Raw genomic sequence first — 18193 nt, forward strand, 5'->3', positions numbered from 1 at the left:
ACCAATGGATTAGTCAGGTGCGTGGAGTCGCATAGCTTGTTCAAAGACCGAAGGTTCCGGCGGTCTGAGAAGAGTAATACACGACAGCCACGGAAACGACAGCCACGGAAACGACAGCCAACGACAGCCACGGAAACGACAGCCACGGAAACGACAGCCACGGAAACGACAGCCACGGAAACGTTGCGGTCATGTCTGCGAAAGGGACGGAACGTCGTCAAAGCTGATCCGGACCTGGAAAACGAGAGCAACATCGAAAACCTACTTACATAAAGTATTTGCACAACATTTATTTACACGAATAGTGTTAATGCGGAGAATACCTACACGCGAAATATCGACACGTCAAAAGCGTTACGCAGAATGTCGGCAATATCTCCACGCAGGCTAACGAAAGAAGCGGACGCTAAATATCAATACGTTAGATTTAACAGGTAAAATGCTGACAAACAAAACATCCGCTGGGCAAATCAGTTGATCTAGCTGTTTGGTGCTCGGGCTCTGGTATATATAAAATATATGGATACGTTTACAAAACGTTGTCATAGTTAACTGCGTACTTATAGCACATGTCTAGAAGTGGAAAGCAATGCACTAAATTCATTGTAGCTAGTCTGAATTAGTCCCGAACCGTGTGCGCTCGATGCATCCAGTTGTGCTTTGCGCAACTCGCCCTGGGCTTTCTCTTGTCTGGCGCGGACTAAAGCGAAACGAGGGAATCTGGCTGGCGCGGACTAAAGCGAAACGAGGGAATCTGGCTGGCGCGGATTTAAGCGAAACGAGGGAATCTGGCTGGCGCGGACTAAAGCGAACGAGGGAATCATGCCTGGGCCGGACTAAAGCGAAACGAGGGAATCGGCTGCGCCGGAATTTAAGAAAACGAGGGAATCTCTGGCTTGCGCGGACTAAAGCGAAACGAGGAATCTGGCTGGCGCGGACTAAAGCGAAACGAGGGAATCTGGCTGGCGCGGACTAAAGCGAAACGAGGGAATCTGGCTGGCGCGGAATTAAGCGAACGAGGAATCTGGCTGGCGCGGACTAAAGCGAAACGAGGGATCTGGCTGCGCGACTAAAGCGAAACGAGGGAATCTGGCTGGCGCGGATTTAAGCGAAACGAGGGAATCTGGCTGGCGCGGACTAAAGCGAAACGAGGGAATCTGGCTGGCGCGGACTAAAGCGAAACGAGGGAATCTGGTTGCATCTATAGGAGGTAAAGATGGTAGTGGGGCCTAAACTGTAATTGTTCCCGGTACATGTGACGCCCGGTATAGAAGAGCATGCGCTCCAAAGGACGGCATCCACCCACGCTGAGTCGTACCAAGGCCTGGGAGTAGCGGCCTCCATAGGCGTTATACCAAGCATCTGAGGGCGACATTTCAGTTCTTCGGCGGTGGATAACCATGCGCCGAAAAGAGGCGCATTAGTGTTTGTGGGCAGCATACCAGGCCTCTATCAGCTTCATGCGATTTATTCAGTCAGAATGTCCGGGATCGTTAGAAATTTACTTTTACTGTTCTTAGATTAATTTTAGTTTAGGAATGTCTTCTTGGTATTCATTCTTAGATGTTTCTTGTTTCATTTATATTCTTGCTGGACATTTATAGTTACTTAAATATCACTTCTTTACTTAAATATCACTTCTTTATTTGAGTCAAGTACCGAGGATGCGCGTATGTTGCCGGAGCTACGAGCTTTAAACTGTTAACATTATGGTAGCCGTTGTACATGGAATGGCATGTGAAATGTGGTTGCGAATCAATACCTGTACACTGGATGGCCCACACTGAAAACTATTACCATTTGCCAGCGCGTCAAACTGAGGTAAGCGTATAAAAAGCACGTAGACGTTTGTCACCACCCGCCGGCTGGTAAATGCTTCGAATTTACGAACGTTTTGAGGGAAAACTCTTGACGTCATCACCTGTAGACGGTTATCACCTTCTGTTACCTTTTGCAGAACAGTCGGTCAGTTTGATTTGCCATTTACCAGGAGGTGACCAAGAGGCTGACAATCCACCGAGTGGTAAGGCCCCTTGCATTTGCCATCGCCTCGAGGATTACCTTCATCACCCTCTAAAGACGAGCGGTGTCTCTGATGTCGTCCTTGCAGTGAGTGTCGACCCTCTTGCTTCACCACTCACCCGAGGGGAGCCACCGTGGCCGACGCTCCATGCGGCAAGCTCACAGAAGTTTTCTGGTCACCTACGGGGTGTTAATGACGTTTGATTTGTCACCACTTGCATGGTAATATAGCCAGTACGGACATAACAAATAATGATTCCAGCGGCGGACGGCGCTGAGCCTTTCACTTGGACGAGCTTTTCATCACATGTGAGCAGAACCTGCATACAGCACAGACCAACCATAAAGAATCGTGCCACTTATGACATGAAGTGGTATGATTTAAATGGCATTCTGACATCGTTCATTTCATTTTGGAGCAGTTGTTTTGCATGTGTCATTGTGTAATTACATTTGCAATATACCAATTTACTTTGCGATTCCGAATGGGATAGCATGATGCATTTTTTAGATGTAGAAATTGTGCTTGAAGTGAATTAGGTTAAGCGACCACAGGTTGAACGTATGGAAGGTCACTTACGTTAATGATCTCGTCGTACCAACATTGCGCTCATGTGCCCTCGGGAGCTGCAGGCCTTAAAGCCTAGTCAGCGTAAGGTGTGAGTGGAAAGCTGATGCCGTCTTCGCAAAAGGAGCTTCATTCACGCTGCGCAAAGTTCCTTCCTATGCCGCAGCTTTTAAAAATGCATACGACTTGCCACATCTGCGTCAAAAGCGCATCGAGCTGGAGCACGTTCTTGAAAAACATCACGACACTGCGTGTCCGCTCTAGTACTAGCTCCGGCTCTAGCTCTGGCTCTAGCCGCTCTGGCTCTAGCCGCTCTGGCTCTAGCACTAGCTCTGGCTCTAGCTCTAGCTCTGGCTCCAGCCGCTCTGGCTCTAGGATTAGCTCTGGCTCTAGCACTAGCTCTGACTCTTGCGCTCAGAATCCAACGGTCGCACGCACACACCTTAATAACGTACGCGCGACAGCCCACCCAGAAACGCCGCCGCCGAGCGCATATGGACAATCTGGCAGCTACTGCTGGGACTGAGCATTCCTCGCATTCTTTGATGGGACGAGGCGGCGTCGGCTCTTCTCTGCACGGCACCCGGCTTAATATCTTCTTAATACCACCCACTCGGTCCCACCTCGCCGCGGTCCCGCGACAAAAAAGCCGGCGGCGAGACGGCGCCAGCGTCGGGCGCCGCCTACGCCGTCTGGCCCCGCCGCTCCCGGCTCTCCCACCATCCGACGAGCCGCCTGACGTCTGCCCCTCGGCGACAGGGGCAGCCGCTATCTTCATTCACGAGTCGGGGCGGGCCGCATCGACTCACCATCCTCGCTGGTGTCCGGAGCGTCGACCGGATCGATTCATGCTGGTGTTCAGACTTTGGTTGGGTCTGGATCCTGATCAGAGTCCAGAGAACCACAGGCCGGATCGTCGTTAGTATCCGAACCACATTCGCGTTGGGGCGGTGCTTCTCGGTGAGCTCTCAGTCATTGTTTGCATTGGTACCTTGCGCTGCAATATTACCTTGCTCATCAATTAACGTTTTTAAGGCATCAGACATCGTACGTAATCATGAAATGAATACTTCAGGGACATATTACCATTTTACCTTTAAACCGTAATAATTACAATAACGACAGCAGACGTCCGTCAAACCTCGGTCTGCCACACCGATGGCGCATTACTGACGCATCAAGACCATTCCGACGGATCAACCAGCGAATGCTCTTGTACTGATGTATGGACTCCCGTATATTGATGATATGTGCCATGCAAATATCTCAGGAAAATAAGCATGCCACTATCATGGCTGGGGCAAATGATATGCAGCCACCGGCAGCATTAGCGTATTCCTTATAAGGTATATTCTTTGTCGGGATCCTCCCACAAATAGAGTTACGCTCCAAGGCATCAATCGTTAGCAATCATCGCAATGCTCCTGTAAGTGGTGCAGCGTTATGTTGGCCGTTGAGCTTAACAAATCTACACAAGATAATCATTGTTATTCCCAATTTTCACTGATGTCATCATCGGGCGTAAAATGAAATAGCAGTGTTTGATACTAGAATCGCTTTGTTTTGGCGTGAAGAGATCCTCGCCCGATAATAAAAATATCCACCCATCAATCCACGCTTCGGGCTGAATAATTATCCGCCCGGAAGTGCATATGAAATCGACCCACAGTTACGGTCGCGAGCGCCAGTTTGCTCGCGCGCGAGAACAGTTGGTGCTGATGCGACAGCCGACCGGTGTGGTGCGTACGTGCGTTTCGATCAGAGAGGCCGAGGATCGCCACAAGGGGCAGTTTAAGCATCGGTGTTTTGTTGATGTTTCGTTTCACAGTGCTTTTAAAAGATAAAAGCGATTCGAACACTTTTGTTGGTAAAATCAATGATTTAGCCCTCAAGTGCCTGCAACAATGCCGTTGCTGCGTTATACAATGGCACAGCAGTGATGGAACGGTTTAAATGAAAGGCCTCATGCGATTTTCATTTAGTATATTTCCACCCCTATACTTGCGCGCCTGGTCGAAAATGCCCGTGACTTTAACTTGGAAAGCGGTGCCATAAACCACACTATCTACAAAACGGTTTTCACCCATCTTCAAAGATCGCGGTGAACTGCTTCCGGAACCATTAAATATGGGACGCCATTTGACAATGAGTTGGTCTTTTCTTGTTCTTTGTCCCGAGGGTTCTTGAGAGGACTTGCGTGATAGAAGGCCGCATCGAATTGTATTCATATTTTTCATGTGACCGTTCATTATAAAGCACAACGCCACCGGCGTGGGATGGTTGGGGTGGATGAGGGGTTACGGTGTACGGATCAGGATTTAAATTGTCTGGTCGCTACTAGTTCAAATCGGTGGCGTTGTGCTTTATAATGAACGGTCACATTAAAAATATGAATACAATTCGATGCGGCCTTCTATCACGCAAGGCAGCTGGGTTTAAATTGTCTGATCGTTACTAGTTCAAATCGTCACTCTAAATGAAACGTGCCTTGTGGCTGAAACCGTTTTCAGTCGTTACGACGCAAAAGTTGCAGCTGGGCAGTGAGAGAGAGAGAGAGAGAGAGAGAGAGAGAGAGAGAGAGAGAGAGAGAGAGAGAGAGAGAGAGAGAGGAGAGAGAGAGAGAGAGAGAGAGAGAGAGAGAGGGGGGGGGGGGAGAGGGGGAGGGGGGAGGGGGGAGGGGGGAGGGGGAGAGGGGGAGAGGGGGAGAGGGAGACTATTCTGTGTAGAACACTTCTCTTTACACTTCGTTTATATGATCCCGTACAACAAGAAGTAACAAGACGCATGGCTTATGTTAAATTAATTGTTATGCTTGTTTCTGGGATCTTGATTCGACCTGTCTTCTTGATTAATGGCCCTAAAACGTTCTGGAAATGCTGAGCTTGAATATAAAGAAGTTGGTTTGGACGGGATAATGTATATTTTTTACATGTGTTGGGATTCAGGTTTTTCCAGGTTCTCTTAGGTCTCATGAGAAGGTTCAGAAACATTGGAGTACACGCGAACAAATATTTCTGGGAAATATCGCTCATGATGGTTGACATGACATCCCCTCAACCCCATCCCACTCATTTCAGGAAGCACCGATCATCAGACCTCCGTTTGGTAGGCACATTTATTCCTGTCCCAAAAATTAGGTAATGTGCTGCATCATTGACGGCTTATTGAGAACTGAAGAAGAACGCCAGGACGGAGCGAGACGGATTTGCCGTGATTCCGCGTGCCGCGTCAATACGACGAGCAAGCATGACCGCTGAATTAAACTACTGTACTTTGGTGGTGGGGTTCAGGACCCAAGTAGTTAATATTCTGTTCTGAACGCCCATCAACGCAAAACAATCCCTCAAGTTTATTTTTACAACAGACCTTGTTCACCGCGTTGTGTAGGGGTGTTACCCCCGTCAAGGGCCTCGGAAGTGGAATATGCGTGCTTTAAGCTAGCAGATTTGTGCATCTATTTTGTAAGCTGAACATTTAATTATTAATTTTTTTCTTAATCCTGGTACAATATTTCACGCCAGCCAATTGCTGATAGAATCAATAGCGCACTTGGCTATTGTGTGTGACTACGTACTAGGCATCACATGGCACAACTTGAATTTAAAAAGGTGCAAATTATGCCCCGTATGCATCTTTCAATTTGAGTTGAAAAATTAGAAACGACATGTTTCTTTCTGGAAAGGTGGTTTGAAAGCCCGTACATGAATCTTCTCAACGGTCCGTGTCTTTACTCCGGTGTGCACGCGGTAAACTTTCATGTAATGATTGTGTGGTTGTTTTGATATTTATCTGAAATATCCAGATATGATTGAAACATCACTGATAGGCGTTGTAAAAATACTAGCTTTAGTCGCCTGCTGATGAAAAAAGGAGGCTTCCGGAGACTTATGATGGTGAACACCCTTACATGATAATCTGTGCCCCAAATATTAGCATGAGCACTGCTCCCGCAGCTTGTGTGGCCCGTCTCGGATGTCTGACAGGCGAGCTGGTATACATGATTAGCCACATTTTAATCGCAACAGCCGATTTCGTTCTGCGCTCTCTGGCTCGCATTGCCGAGTGAGTCGGTCTGGACGCGCAACCTCCGCCGCCCTACCAGCTGAGCGTCGCAAGGCATACAAGAACAGGCTGCGCCCAGTCCGGCCCAAAGCCTGTTCTTGCGTGTCTCGGGCCAGCGTAGTCACACACGCGTGGATGCATTCACGTCACCGACACATCTACATCACTCAGCGGCGACACATCTACATCACTCAGCGGCGACACATCTACATCACTCAGCGGCGACACATCTACATCACTCAGCGGCGACACATCTACATCACTCAGCGGCGACACATCTACATCACTCAGCGGCGATACATCTACATCACTCAGCGGCGACACATCTACATCACTCAGCGGCGACACATCTACATCACTCAGCGGCGACACATCTACATCACTCAGCGGCGACACATGTACATCGCTCAGCGGCGACACATCTACATCACTCAGCGGCGACACATCTACATCACTCAGCAGCGACACATCTACATCACTCAGCGGCGATACATCTACATCACTCAGCGGCGACACATGTACATCGCTCAGCGGCGACACATCTACATCACTCAGCGGCGACACATCTACATCACTCAGCGGCGACACATCTACATCACTCAGCGGCGACACATCTACATCACTCAGCGGCGACACATCTACATCACTCAGCGGCGACACATGCGCATCGCTCAGCGGCATGCTCGCGATCTCTATCCGCCCCCCCCCCCCCCCCCCACACACACACACATTCCCGGGAGGCGCCCGTACGGCGTGTACTGTCACTGGCGGTCGGCCCCACCACATTAGTGCCACGACAAAACATCCTGCCGGCTGCAGTAATGCGCCATTATTTCTCCTGTCATTAGTTATACATGACCTTGGGTACTACACGACAACGATTCGCTTCAAAAAGCTCTACCCGGTCATAACTTATACTGCGAAAGCAAATATAGTCAATAGTTAAGCACGACACCACGTCTGTTGCGAAGACTTATCATCGGCATTAATGCTACGTGACAAAACCATACCGCGTAAACTTGTGCCTGCCATTGCCTGTACTGAAAAACTTATACAACCATTAATTATATACAGTATAACTTTCACTGCAAAAGCCCTTACGTGTCACTACTGCTACACGACAGAACTTATCTCTCAACAATGTGTAATTGTCGATACTTTTACTGAGAAAATTCATACAGTCCCCGTTTTGCGAAAATTCATACGCAATACTTCTACTGATAATGCTTCCCGTGAGGTGCAAAATGCATGGATACCTAGCAGGGTTGTAGGAACAATTCACAGATTGGGAGGAAGGCCCAGCTGAGCAGTACTGCAATTTAAGTTCGTGGTGCTGATACGAAAATCATCTACTCCTTATGTTACGCAATGTTGTGGACTGGTCGTGTTCGGCGAATGAGCAAAGGCTGTAGTTTGGGTGGCAAAATCTCAGTGACAGGCATAACTCACTGAAGTGTCTGTTTTGTTGCGTAGGACTAGAGCCTTATATGAGTTATTGTGGTTGAAGCAATGTCGTGTTTCAGTTAACACCAAGCCTAGGGTGTAGTTTCGTACTTAATCGGAAATCCCAGTTAACCTGACTGTCAGACAGGAAGGTGTGCCACGTTCGTGGCGAACGCCTTGTTTCATTTAATTTGTATTTGGGAGCAGGCTTGACCGCTTTTTTCTGCTAAACCTCTGACCTTGCTTCGCAACACTGCGACAGTGCAACATAGTTTTTTTCTGCAGAAAGATGTGTACAACGACCCCCATGTGTCTGTTGATCGCAATATTGACAGCAGCAATAATGCATCGCTCCATGGAGTGGGTACCCGCGGTCTGATTTTACTCAGCCAAATGCTCCCATCTGCTCGTTCCCCCTGCAGGATTTTGGAGGGGCCTAACCTATGGGATGGAGTACCGGCGATTGTAATTTGTGGACTCCGGCCTGTATCTCATTGCACAAATGTCGCATATGAACATTGGCAGAAGAAGTAATATCGATAATCGGTGAAGACTACATAGGTTTTTACAGTGGACAGGATGGCATGCATAAACTTTGTTGTGTAGCACTGATGGCACAAATAATTCAGAGCAGGTAAAAAATGAAAGGTGGAAAGTCTGCCGCAGAACAAATGACGAACATAAGTTTTGTTGTGTAGCACCCATGTTGCGTATTCGTCTTTGCAGTAGAAGTAATGTCGCGTGAAAGTAAAAGCTGTAAGCTTTGCAATAGGTATAATAACACGCATAAGTTTTTAAGTATGCATTTTATTGTCTAGCGCTCACGTCGTGCATCAGTCTTTGCAGTAAAATTAATATCGCTTATAAGTAAAGTCTGTATAAGACTGCAGTAAAAATAGCGCCGCGTACAGCTGATGTTGCAGCGCTCGTATCGGTACGAGTTTTTGCCGTAGCACAGATGTCGCGACACTCTGGCGGTCGGGCTTAGCCCGCTTCCTGGAGCGACACTCTGAGAAGCGCGAGACACACGCGTGCGCTACATCCGGCTCTCGGCACTCTCCGGGAAGACCTCGGGCAGCTCGTTCAGCCGCGGTCCGGGCGAGGCGCGCCATTCGCTCTCCGTCATCGAGACTTGCGACATCAGAGTCTTCGAGGCGACGGCCGACCCCTTCGGTTGGCCCTCACGTGCTGGAAAGTAGACCGAGAATGACACGTTACCAGCAGTGTTTCGAGACCGCCACGCGGCCCCATAGTAGAAGCGGGGTGGTATTTCGATGATTTTAGACTTCACGTGTTCCAATATTTCGAGTATGTCTTGTGAAAAAATGTCTGCATTTGAAATTCTCAAAATTTCGTCCCAAAGAATATGATAAAAGAATAAATCGGCTAATGAAACGGTATCTTCATATGCTGATGTTGCTGCTTGTGTATGATGTTGCTGCTTCATATGCCGATGTATCTTCATGTGCTGCACGAAATAAAATCCCAGCGTTTGAGTGACCAAGATTGTTTTATGACTGTATGAGGAAAGGGGCTCGTGGAACCCTTTCGAGATTACATGTGCATAGCACTTACAAGATCTAATCCAATCCGAACCAATGATCTTCGGCATTATCCGGCCATATAATCCAATCCGAACCAACGATCTTAGGCATTATCCGCCCATCTATCCGCTCATTTTGACGAATTCCAAGTCCGATTTGGTTCAATCCCTTGCCGCATACGTATTTTCTGGGGCACCCTGAATAAGTCCTCCACATTTCAGTCAGGTTAATTATAGCATGTTAATGATATAAAACCTTGGCACATATATGGCCCCTGAATTTAGTGTGCCACTCTCCCTTTTGATCTTCATTTATTTGTAATGACGAATTTTCAACTCAATCCAAACTTATTGCATTGATCCAGATTCCTTGGATTAGTGCCCTGGAATACAAAAATTCGAGTGGAATCCCCATACCAAGGTACAAATTTGCAGTACTCCCTTTATTCGATGACACCAGGCTTTCCAAGTATCGACGCCTTTCGTTTAGTTTTATATCATGCATTAAACAGCTCAAAGACAGATTCAACCAACATGAAGATCAGCATCCAATGCGCCAGCAGCAGTGTTCCGCAGATTGTCCATCAACATCGTCGGAAATTTGGTGATTGGGTGTCTGTTTTACATCTCGGGACTTTTCAATGTATTCATGCATAAAACATACAAAAATGAACTGTTTAAATGGTGTTACGAGATCAAGGAACGCAACCACAATTGTAGCTAACATGATGACGGAAACATCTCTTCGGCATTCTTTCAATCGCTTTATCTTTTGGCCAACCAAGGACCACAGTTAAACAAGCTGCCTGAACTCCAGATTTCTGGACCACTCGAAAACGATCCCTTAAATGTTTGATTGTACTTGAAAGGATATATACAAAAAATATACAAGATATACAAAAAAATATATAAAAACCTGTTTTTGCGAAGGATGGATGTGATGAAAACTTTTTAAAAACCTTGTATATGTCTAAAAAGTTTTAGTATATACCAAACACCTTGAGAAGGAAAGGATTTGCTTCATGCAGTTTCATTGACATTCAATAGGTTTTTTTAAAAACAAAATAGCCGCTTTATAGTAATCTCTTACTTCAGTGCAAGGTTTTTCACTCCAAGCATATGATGATGTGAGGCCTGGCAACGGTATGAATCGGTCGAGGACGTGGGATGTTGGCTGCGTCGGTATTGCTTACGTCGATACCTTGTGGAGAAAGGCTGGCTTTGCTGATTATTTCATTCAAGCATCTTTAATATTGCACCACGCGTACGTACGTAGGTTCTATAACTACTGCATACATGCGTGTAGGAACCCTCCCAGGATATATAAGTTTGTTTTTCGCGTCTGCGCCAGATACGTCACCGCAACTTTTAAAAAAGCTTGGAAAATTTTGGTAGGGAAATATCTGACATTACAGCTATCTGTACAGGCGTGATTTTGCTTATAACCAAAGAACTGCGATGTTATCAACATAGACGTACTTGTAAGCGTGTTTCTTAACTGCGCTTGGCCTACGCAAACGAATGTGTGACAGGTGCGTTGTGATATTGCTGCATGCAACTGGGTGCACAGCTCTAGTGTATGGGTATCACATCCAGAGGTGTTTGAGCTTTGCACCTGACTCAAAAGCGTACGCTGACTCACACTGAGAGGAGCTTTCCGAGAAGAGTCGAGGCCGGCGGCAGAACAGTACGGTCTTGTACGCCTGTCGATACTGCTTGCTCATAGTGACGTAGATGATGGGGTTGATGCAGGCCGACAGGTACACGAGAATGTAGCCTAGAATATGTACACCTGCAATACGCACAAGAGCGTCACGCGTAAGGTTGGACGCCAGCTCCATTGGTTTAGAGTCGGTTTGTAACTAGCGCTGTGTATTAGATGCGTGCCTTCGTGCCTGAGGCGAGTGGCACATCTTGAACGAACAGTTGGGCGTTGTTCCATGCGACTACGCCGTCCGTAATTCTTCGACTTTGTGCATCAATGATGTCACAGCAACGTGACGGGTGACAAACATATGAACCGCCAGGTGCGAAATCATGAAAAATGCTTCGAGGAGCTGAGGCGAATAGCTGCCCATATGGGCTATCGCATGCAACAATTTGCAAAGGAAGTGACCTTACTATAGTAGGTAATATAAGCTCCCGACCAGTAGATGCATGCGGGTAACGCATAAACATACAATGAATAATGCGTGATGGAGATGCGACAACAGACAGCTAGACCGGTTAGAGCTGCAGCGGATATTTATGGTGAGGGCTTTTTTCTTGTTTGCTGAAGGCTGACAGTATTGGCGTCCCGTAGAATAGTATTTCAGAGGCATGCGTATTGACATAAGAAAGCGCGGTGTCAAACAGCGCGAAGAGGAAATGGGCAAAACCTCGTTCAGGACCGTCCAAAGATCACGTTACGCATTTTTGGAAACGTATTCAGCGTCTTTCCCCTGGTTTTACACTGGTCACGCTAGGGGAGAAACATGTCCCTTGGTTACATCGTTACAACATGCTTTAAAAGGCTTGCAGTATGATTTGCATCCACACTTGAGTGCAGCATTACCCTGTCACACCCCACTTGAGCGTAGCATAACCCTGTCACACCCCACTTGAGCGTAGCATAACCCTGTCACACCACACTTGAGCGTAGCATAATCCTGTTACATCACACTTGAACGTAGCGTTACCCTGTCACAACACACGAGCGCAGCGTTACCTTGCAATAGCACACCCGAACATGCTTTGCCCTGTCACACCACACTTAGGCGCAGCGTTACCCTGCCGCACCACGCTTGAGCGTAACGTTACCCTGTCACACCACACTTGGACGTAGCGTTACCTTGTCATAGTACACTTGAGCGTAGCGTTACCTTGTCACAACACACTTGAGCGTAGCGTTACCTTGTCACAACACACTTGAGCGCAGCGTTACCCTGTCACACCACACTTGAGCGTAGCGTTATACGATCACACGACACTTGAGCGCAGCGTTACCCTGTCACACCGCACTTGAGCAGTGTTACCTTGTCGCACCAGCTCCGTCCATTGTCCCCCAGTCACGTTTTGGTTGCCTGTCATCGAAACCTCTTCCCTTGCCGTACTTGGCGTAACGTATGGATGGTCCATTGCCATCCATCCTTACAGCTATCCTGCTGTCTATGTGCCATGATATGCGCGTCACTTTTTACGTAATTAACACAGCAAAGCGTGGGTGGAGTCACGTAGCCAAACAATGGGCGTCATGCCCTGCAGGGTAGCGAATCCAGGCGCGCTGCCGAAACATGATACGACATGAAAACCTCGAACGGTCAGAGTTTAACCACGTTTCTTAGCCTACCTGCACGTCAGATGCCAAAAAAGAAGAACCAAATGTGTCTTACAATCTTTCCAGCCTTGTTAACAGGAATACCAGTCATCGCCTTGGTATCAGTGCGATAATGCAAACTAATACCTTCTGTTTTTGCGCACTATCTGTGCGTACCGAGCCGTCACATTCTTTTAAAGCGATCTGTTCTGAGTCAGCTCATCGCTCGGCTGCATGCTGTATTTTCTGCCACATCTGGTTAAATTGAGAGCAGCCGATAGACATACCACAAGTAGTGCGAAATGCTCCTCCAACTGGATATTTATACATCCACCAATGACATAAGTGATGATTGTGTGCACCATACAGCAACATGTAGGTGCTTCAACGCATTATTATATAACGTGCCACTTGCTTTGCACAAAATGTGTGACTATAATTAAACATGACTATAATTAAACACACCGTCGTTCCGTGTTTGCGGTCTTGGGCACTTTATCTATAACACGTTAGAACTGGCTCTAAACAAGACGTCACGCTCCCACGGCCTCAAAAGGACAAAACGGTCTCGCACCCTAGCCTAAAAGTGAAAAACTCGTCCTATCAAATCTTAAGATAGCAAGCCGCCTAAGCTATGAAACTGCCATCCTCACATAAAGTCTAGTGAAAGTGATGTCATGGAAATCAGCATTTTCGAGGTTCCATAGTCTGGAGCCAGCTCTAGGTGGCGGTTCTGGTGACATCACGGTTGGAGGACACTGAGCCGAAGTCAATCACGCAGTGAGGAAAGGAATAACTCTAGCCACCCGGACATGAACGTCCATGAACATTCACTGGAAGGCTCATTTTCTAGCTTTATTTTCTAATCAGTGAACTGGTTATCTATTACTTAATTATCATAAGGCTTGCCCGGATATCTGACGGTGGGGTCCTTCACTTTGGCGAGTGTGATTGGCAGGTAGCAGACGACGAAGGTGAGGAAGACGGCCAGCGACATCTTGGTAATGCGCATTTCACTTTTCTTGCGTCGCTCCTGGCGCGATTTCTTCTGCTGCGAGGTTTCCCTGGAGCTGTGACGCCGCACGCGCCGGTTGGACCTGCGGGGAAGAGCTGTGTCTGGTGTGCCAGCGTTTCGTGTGCAGTGAAACACCTTCATTGCTTAGGATGCGTCGGTTTCCGAGTTGGACGAGCGACATCAATCTCAGGTTGAGTGTATGTGTTTTAATATCAGTTAAGCGTAAAGAACAACATTATAACGGCACTGTCACTTTCAGGTATGGCCTGTTTATATGTGGTTACAGGTTCCAGGTGTAAAATGGGGTCAAATTCAGTTAAGAAGGAATAACCATGCATTGCACAACAACACGCATTGTTCTAAAAAGGTGCATGACCAAGGTACCAATGCGTTTCATCAAGAGCTACTCTTCAGACTTTCGAAACGGACAGCAATGGAAGCGGAGATCAAGCCGCGCAGAGGTGGCTGCAAATAGCGTCTATCTAAACCTAAAGCTAAACAAGCAGTATGGCTGCAAATTCTTAAAAATTATATTTGGCCGCTCACGAGACGACCACGGCCAGGATGCCGGCATAGCAGATGCAGATGGCCACGCAGGGTATCACGAAGCCGATGACGAAGAGGGCGATCTTGGACGATCGGCCGTCGACGCGCACGATGGTGCAGGTCATCAGACGCGCGTGATAGCCGAACCGACCTGGCAGCGACGTCAGCGAGCCTTTCAATCAGACCTTCCAAGGAATCAAACCCTGATCAGACCTCTCGCAGGAATCAGATCTGCCCACGTTGATAGCTCAGAGGGATGATTGTTCTTCCTGTTACGAGATGTCATCTCTACGCAACGTCCTCAAGGGTCCTCACAGTGTCGAGTGGATGTGCCGTACGCATACTGACTTGGACTCCAACCACAGTGTCACCCCCTAAGTCAACACCATGGAAGTTAACTTTAACGACCAGCGATATCTTATGCATTTATGGCCCGAGAACTCGAAGCTACTTTCATGGATTCCTGGTACCGTACTTCTGTTATCAAACCAACTATTGTACAATCTGATCACTTTCATCCACATCACATCAGGTTTACCACATAAAGGCATGGGCATGTGCTTACCCCAGCGGCCAGCCAACGTCGGGAGCAGCATGCCGAAGCTGTAGAGCCAGATGAAGGCGATTTGTACAGCCACCCACCGTTTCTGGTAGATTCGGCTGTACGCCTCGTTAAAGGCGATCATCACGAACCTGCAGAATGTATAGATGTAGCTGCAGTCCAACCCAAACTAGCAGGGATGTCATCGGATGCCAGTGTTGCATTCAGGCAAGTAATCACCGCATTGCAAGGCGTCGCCGTGTGAAAAATATCACATTAAAAGCAGAGGACCATCATAACCCGCTATACGCTCGCATCCAAATTGCCACCACAGCAAGCAGCGCAGATATATATGGTATTCTCGTGTTTTCATAAGAGTATGTCACCTGCGGAGAAAATGCTACTCACGACAACCGACAGGAAATACTTTTAAATCACACTCTGCTAATATTGAGCACTACAAAATAATTGTCACAGCATAGTGCAAAGCGCTACCAAGTCGAGCCAGGCACTTTAAATGACTGCATGTGCGATTGTTGCGGTCTCGGTCCGTGCTGGGGAGGGACCGAACACCGACTGCTGTTGGTGTCGACGCGCACGTGACCTCCGGGGCTGGATTGCTCTGACATCGGTGAACATCATGCTGCAGCGTTAGCACTTAACTGCCGAATCGTTACCTGTTAACCGTTATCTGAAACAAAGGACACTTCCAGTCAGCCGTTATAGTCAGATACTTGAGGCTATGTCAGTTTCAGATGTCGAAGGCTGCGTCTGAGCGGGGAGAAGTGACATGCTTCTGTTGTTCGATGTTTGTTAGACAATGTGAATAATTCCGACGGCTCTATAATATCTAGCCTTGTCAAGGCTTAAAGCCCTGCTGAAATGCGTTCATTTGTGTAATTACCTCGTGCCTGCCATCCAAACTGGCGTTACATACTGCAGTCTCCATGAGTATGTCAGAGACGTGCGCCGACACAAAGTGTGATGCAAGACCCAAAGACGCCGATAAACCCTTCGGACAACGCACTACTAGTATCATATATATATATATATATATATATATATATATATATATATATATATATATTCAACACCATGAAACAAATAACTAAATTTCCTGTTCAAAATGGGATATTAAACTTGATCTCAAAGTTAATACTGAGTCGGACCCAGGCTTTGTGTCTGGCGGGACCGTCCAGCCATTAGAAGGGTCATCCAGCTCACCCCAAGTGCATATGGCCAATATCAGGAAACCTCGCCTCGACACCTGGTCATAGTTGATGCAGACACTGAGTCAGCCTCCATCACGACATCACGACGGGAGAAGTCCTCGTACCCACCATGGCGATGGAGAGCAGGGAGCAGCCGACGTTCCAGTATCTCAGCAAGGGGAAGAGCACGCAGATGAAGCCGTCGCCCAGAAGCCAGGCGCCGTGGGAGAAACGGTATATCTCGAAGGGCAAGACCAGCAGACAGAAGGAGAAGTCGGCCACGCATAGACTGAGACAATAAGATGGACAGCGTTGGCACAAAAAACACTTGGTGAGAAATCAGTTACGCCTAGTTGGAAGCCTAGTGACGGACAGGCTTCGACAGCAGGAGGAGGAGGAAAGAGGAGTAAGCCGGACACACACAGACTGGCACCTGAAGACGGTATGTGTCAGGCACTGGCAGACAAAACAGAATAGGCTTAAAACAGTTGACAGTGTCAGCATCAGCAGGTAAAGGGAGAGATTGTGCACACCCAAGCGAAGGCATGGAGACGAACAGTATCAGGCACCATCAGGCAAACGGGGGACCAGTTACGCCCATTCTGGGGCATGCGGATCGACCTCAGCATCAACAAACAAGGGGAGAGGCACACGCACGTACTGGGGCATGCGGATAGACATCAGCATCAACAAACAAGGGGGAGGCACACGCACCTACTGGGGCATGCGGATAGACATCAGCATCAACAAACAAGGGGAGGCACACGCACGTACCGATACATAAAAAAGAACATTGCTAGCATCGCTAGTACGGGGAAGCAGCACGCGCACGTACTGAGGCAGTCAGACAAACTGTATCAGTCACCAAAATATAGAGGGAGAGACCAGTCCAGTCATATCAGAGCCGCCGTGCACGTGTCAGTCGGCCGGTCAGCTTGACAACGCAGGTGAATAGCTGCTACGGACAAAACACTGGGCAACTCTCCATCTTGCCCCGGGTTTACGCAATAGGGAACGCTCAGATTTACCTCGTGTGAGGAGCTTTGAACCGCTTGTGACGTTCAAATAAAGAATGCACAAAGAAGAATGTGTGCTGCCGTCTGCTGTCCATTTCGTTGCTCTCTGTATGGCTATCAATGACATCGTCAAGTACCGATCAAACATCCTCAGCCACTAAGTCGGCGAACAAACTTGTTAGAAATGCGTGACGGCATTTCCTTCATCATGCAGGAATGCCGGACAAATGACGGTGTGCTGTAATCTTGGGGCGTGGTGTTCGTACTAATGGGGCACCTGATTGATACCCAGCCGGCTTCTTCGGGAGGGCGTTGGCTGACTTTTGGATTTACTCAGCCAGTGCGCGTGTGGAGCGTTTTTGGATTAAGCGGTGTTCGGCCAGGTTATTTCTGTTATCCGCGCAGGCGTATGTTTCCGTCCTTTGCATTTTCCACACCGCCCGTCAGGATCGGTGGAGTTGAGATCGGCGGGGCGCGGAACAGCAAGCAAGCAGGCCTCAGCCAGGGACACCCCTCCGAACAAAACAAGCCATTAGGACGAAAGGAGCCTTAGAAGTCAATGCAGATCCAGCGAAATCTGCGCCTGGTCGCCTGTCAGCAGCAGGGTGGGGTGTGCCCGTGAGCCTGGTCGTCTGTCACCAGCAGGGTGGGGCAGCAGCAGCCCGTGAACCAATTTTCGGGATAAGGGCGACGCGATGAAAGCTGACTTGGCGCCGTAAGGGTCTATCCTTGCAGGACCTCATATGGCAGCGACGTAATTTTCCGTTTCTGACGGTCACTTTAGAGGGGACCTCCGCCACCGGCCGGCCAGACAACATTGATGAAAACACGGCACCCGTTCGGCGGCGGAAGAGGAAAAACACAATTGCCTCACCCTCCCCCCCCCCCCCCTCAGATCCTTGCCACAGCGCCGCTAAGCGGGAACGGGGTC

At 48.2% G+C, this 18193-nt stretch overlaps 1 protein-coding gene across 1 annotated transcript in view; it reads right to left on the bottom strand.

Annotated features, from left to right (window-relative positions):
• Positions 1 to 8900: 8900 nt before the first annotated feature.
• LOC119093558 (G-protein coupled receptor moody) overlaps positions 8901 to 18193 on the bottom strand; it is a 20447-nt gene continuing 11154 nt past the window's right edge. The window contains exons 4-10 of the mRNA XM_037216524.1: positions 16376 to 16535; positions 15713 to 15726; positions 15060 to 15187; positions 14495 to 14645; positions 13843 to 14030; positions 11281 to 11430; positions 8901 to 9283 (exon numbers count right to left, since the gene is read on the bottom strand). Of these exons, the coding sequence (XP_037072419.1) occupies positions 9132 to 9283; positions 11281 to 11430; positions 13843 to 14030; positions 14495 to 14645; positions 15060 to 15187; positions 15713 to 15726; positions 16376 to 16535 (943 nt within the window). The 3' untranslated portion in view covers positions 8901 to 9131. The remainder of the gene's footprint in view (positions 9284 to 11280; positions 11431 to 13842; positions 14031 to 14494; positions 14646 to 15059; positions 15188 to 15712; positions 15727 to 16375; positions 16536 to 18193) is intronic.

The sequence above is a fragment of the Pollicipes pollicipes genome, unplaced genomic scaffold (assembly GCF_011947565.3).
Source record: "Pollicipes pollicipes isolate AB1234 unplaced genomic scaffold, Ppol_2.1 Scaffold_4002;HRSCAF=4701_pilon_pilon_pilon, whole genome shotgun sequence".
NCBI lineage: Eukaryota > Metazoa > Arthropoda > Thecostraca > Pollicipedomorpha > Pollicipedidae > Pollicipes > Pollicipes pollicipes.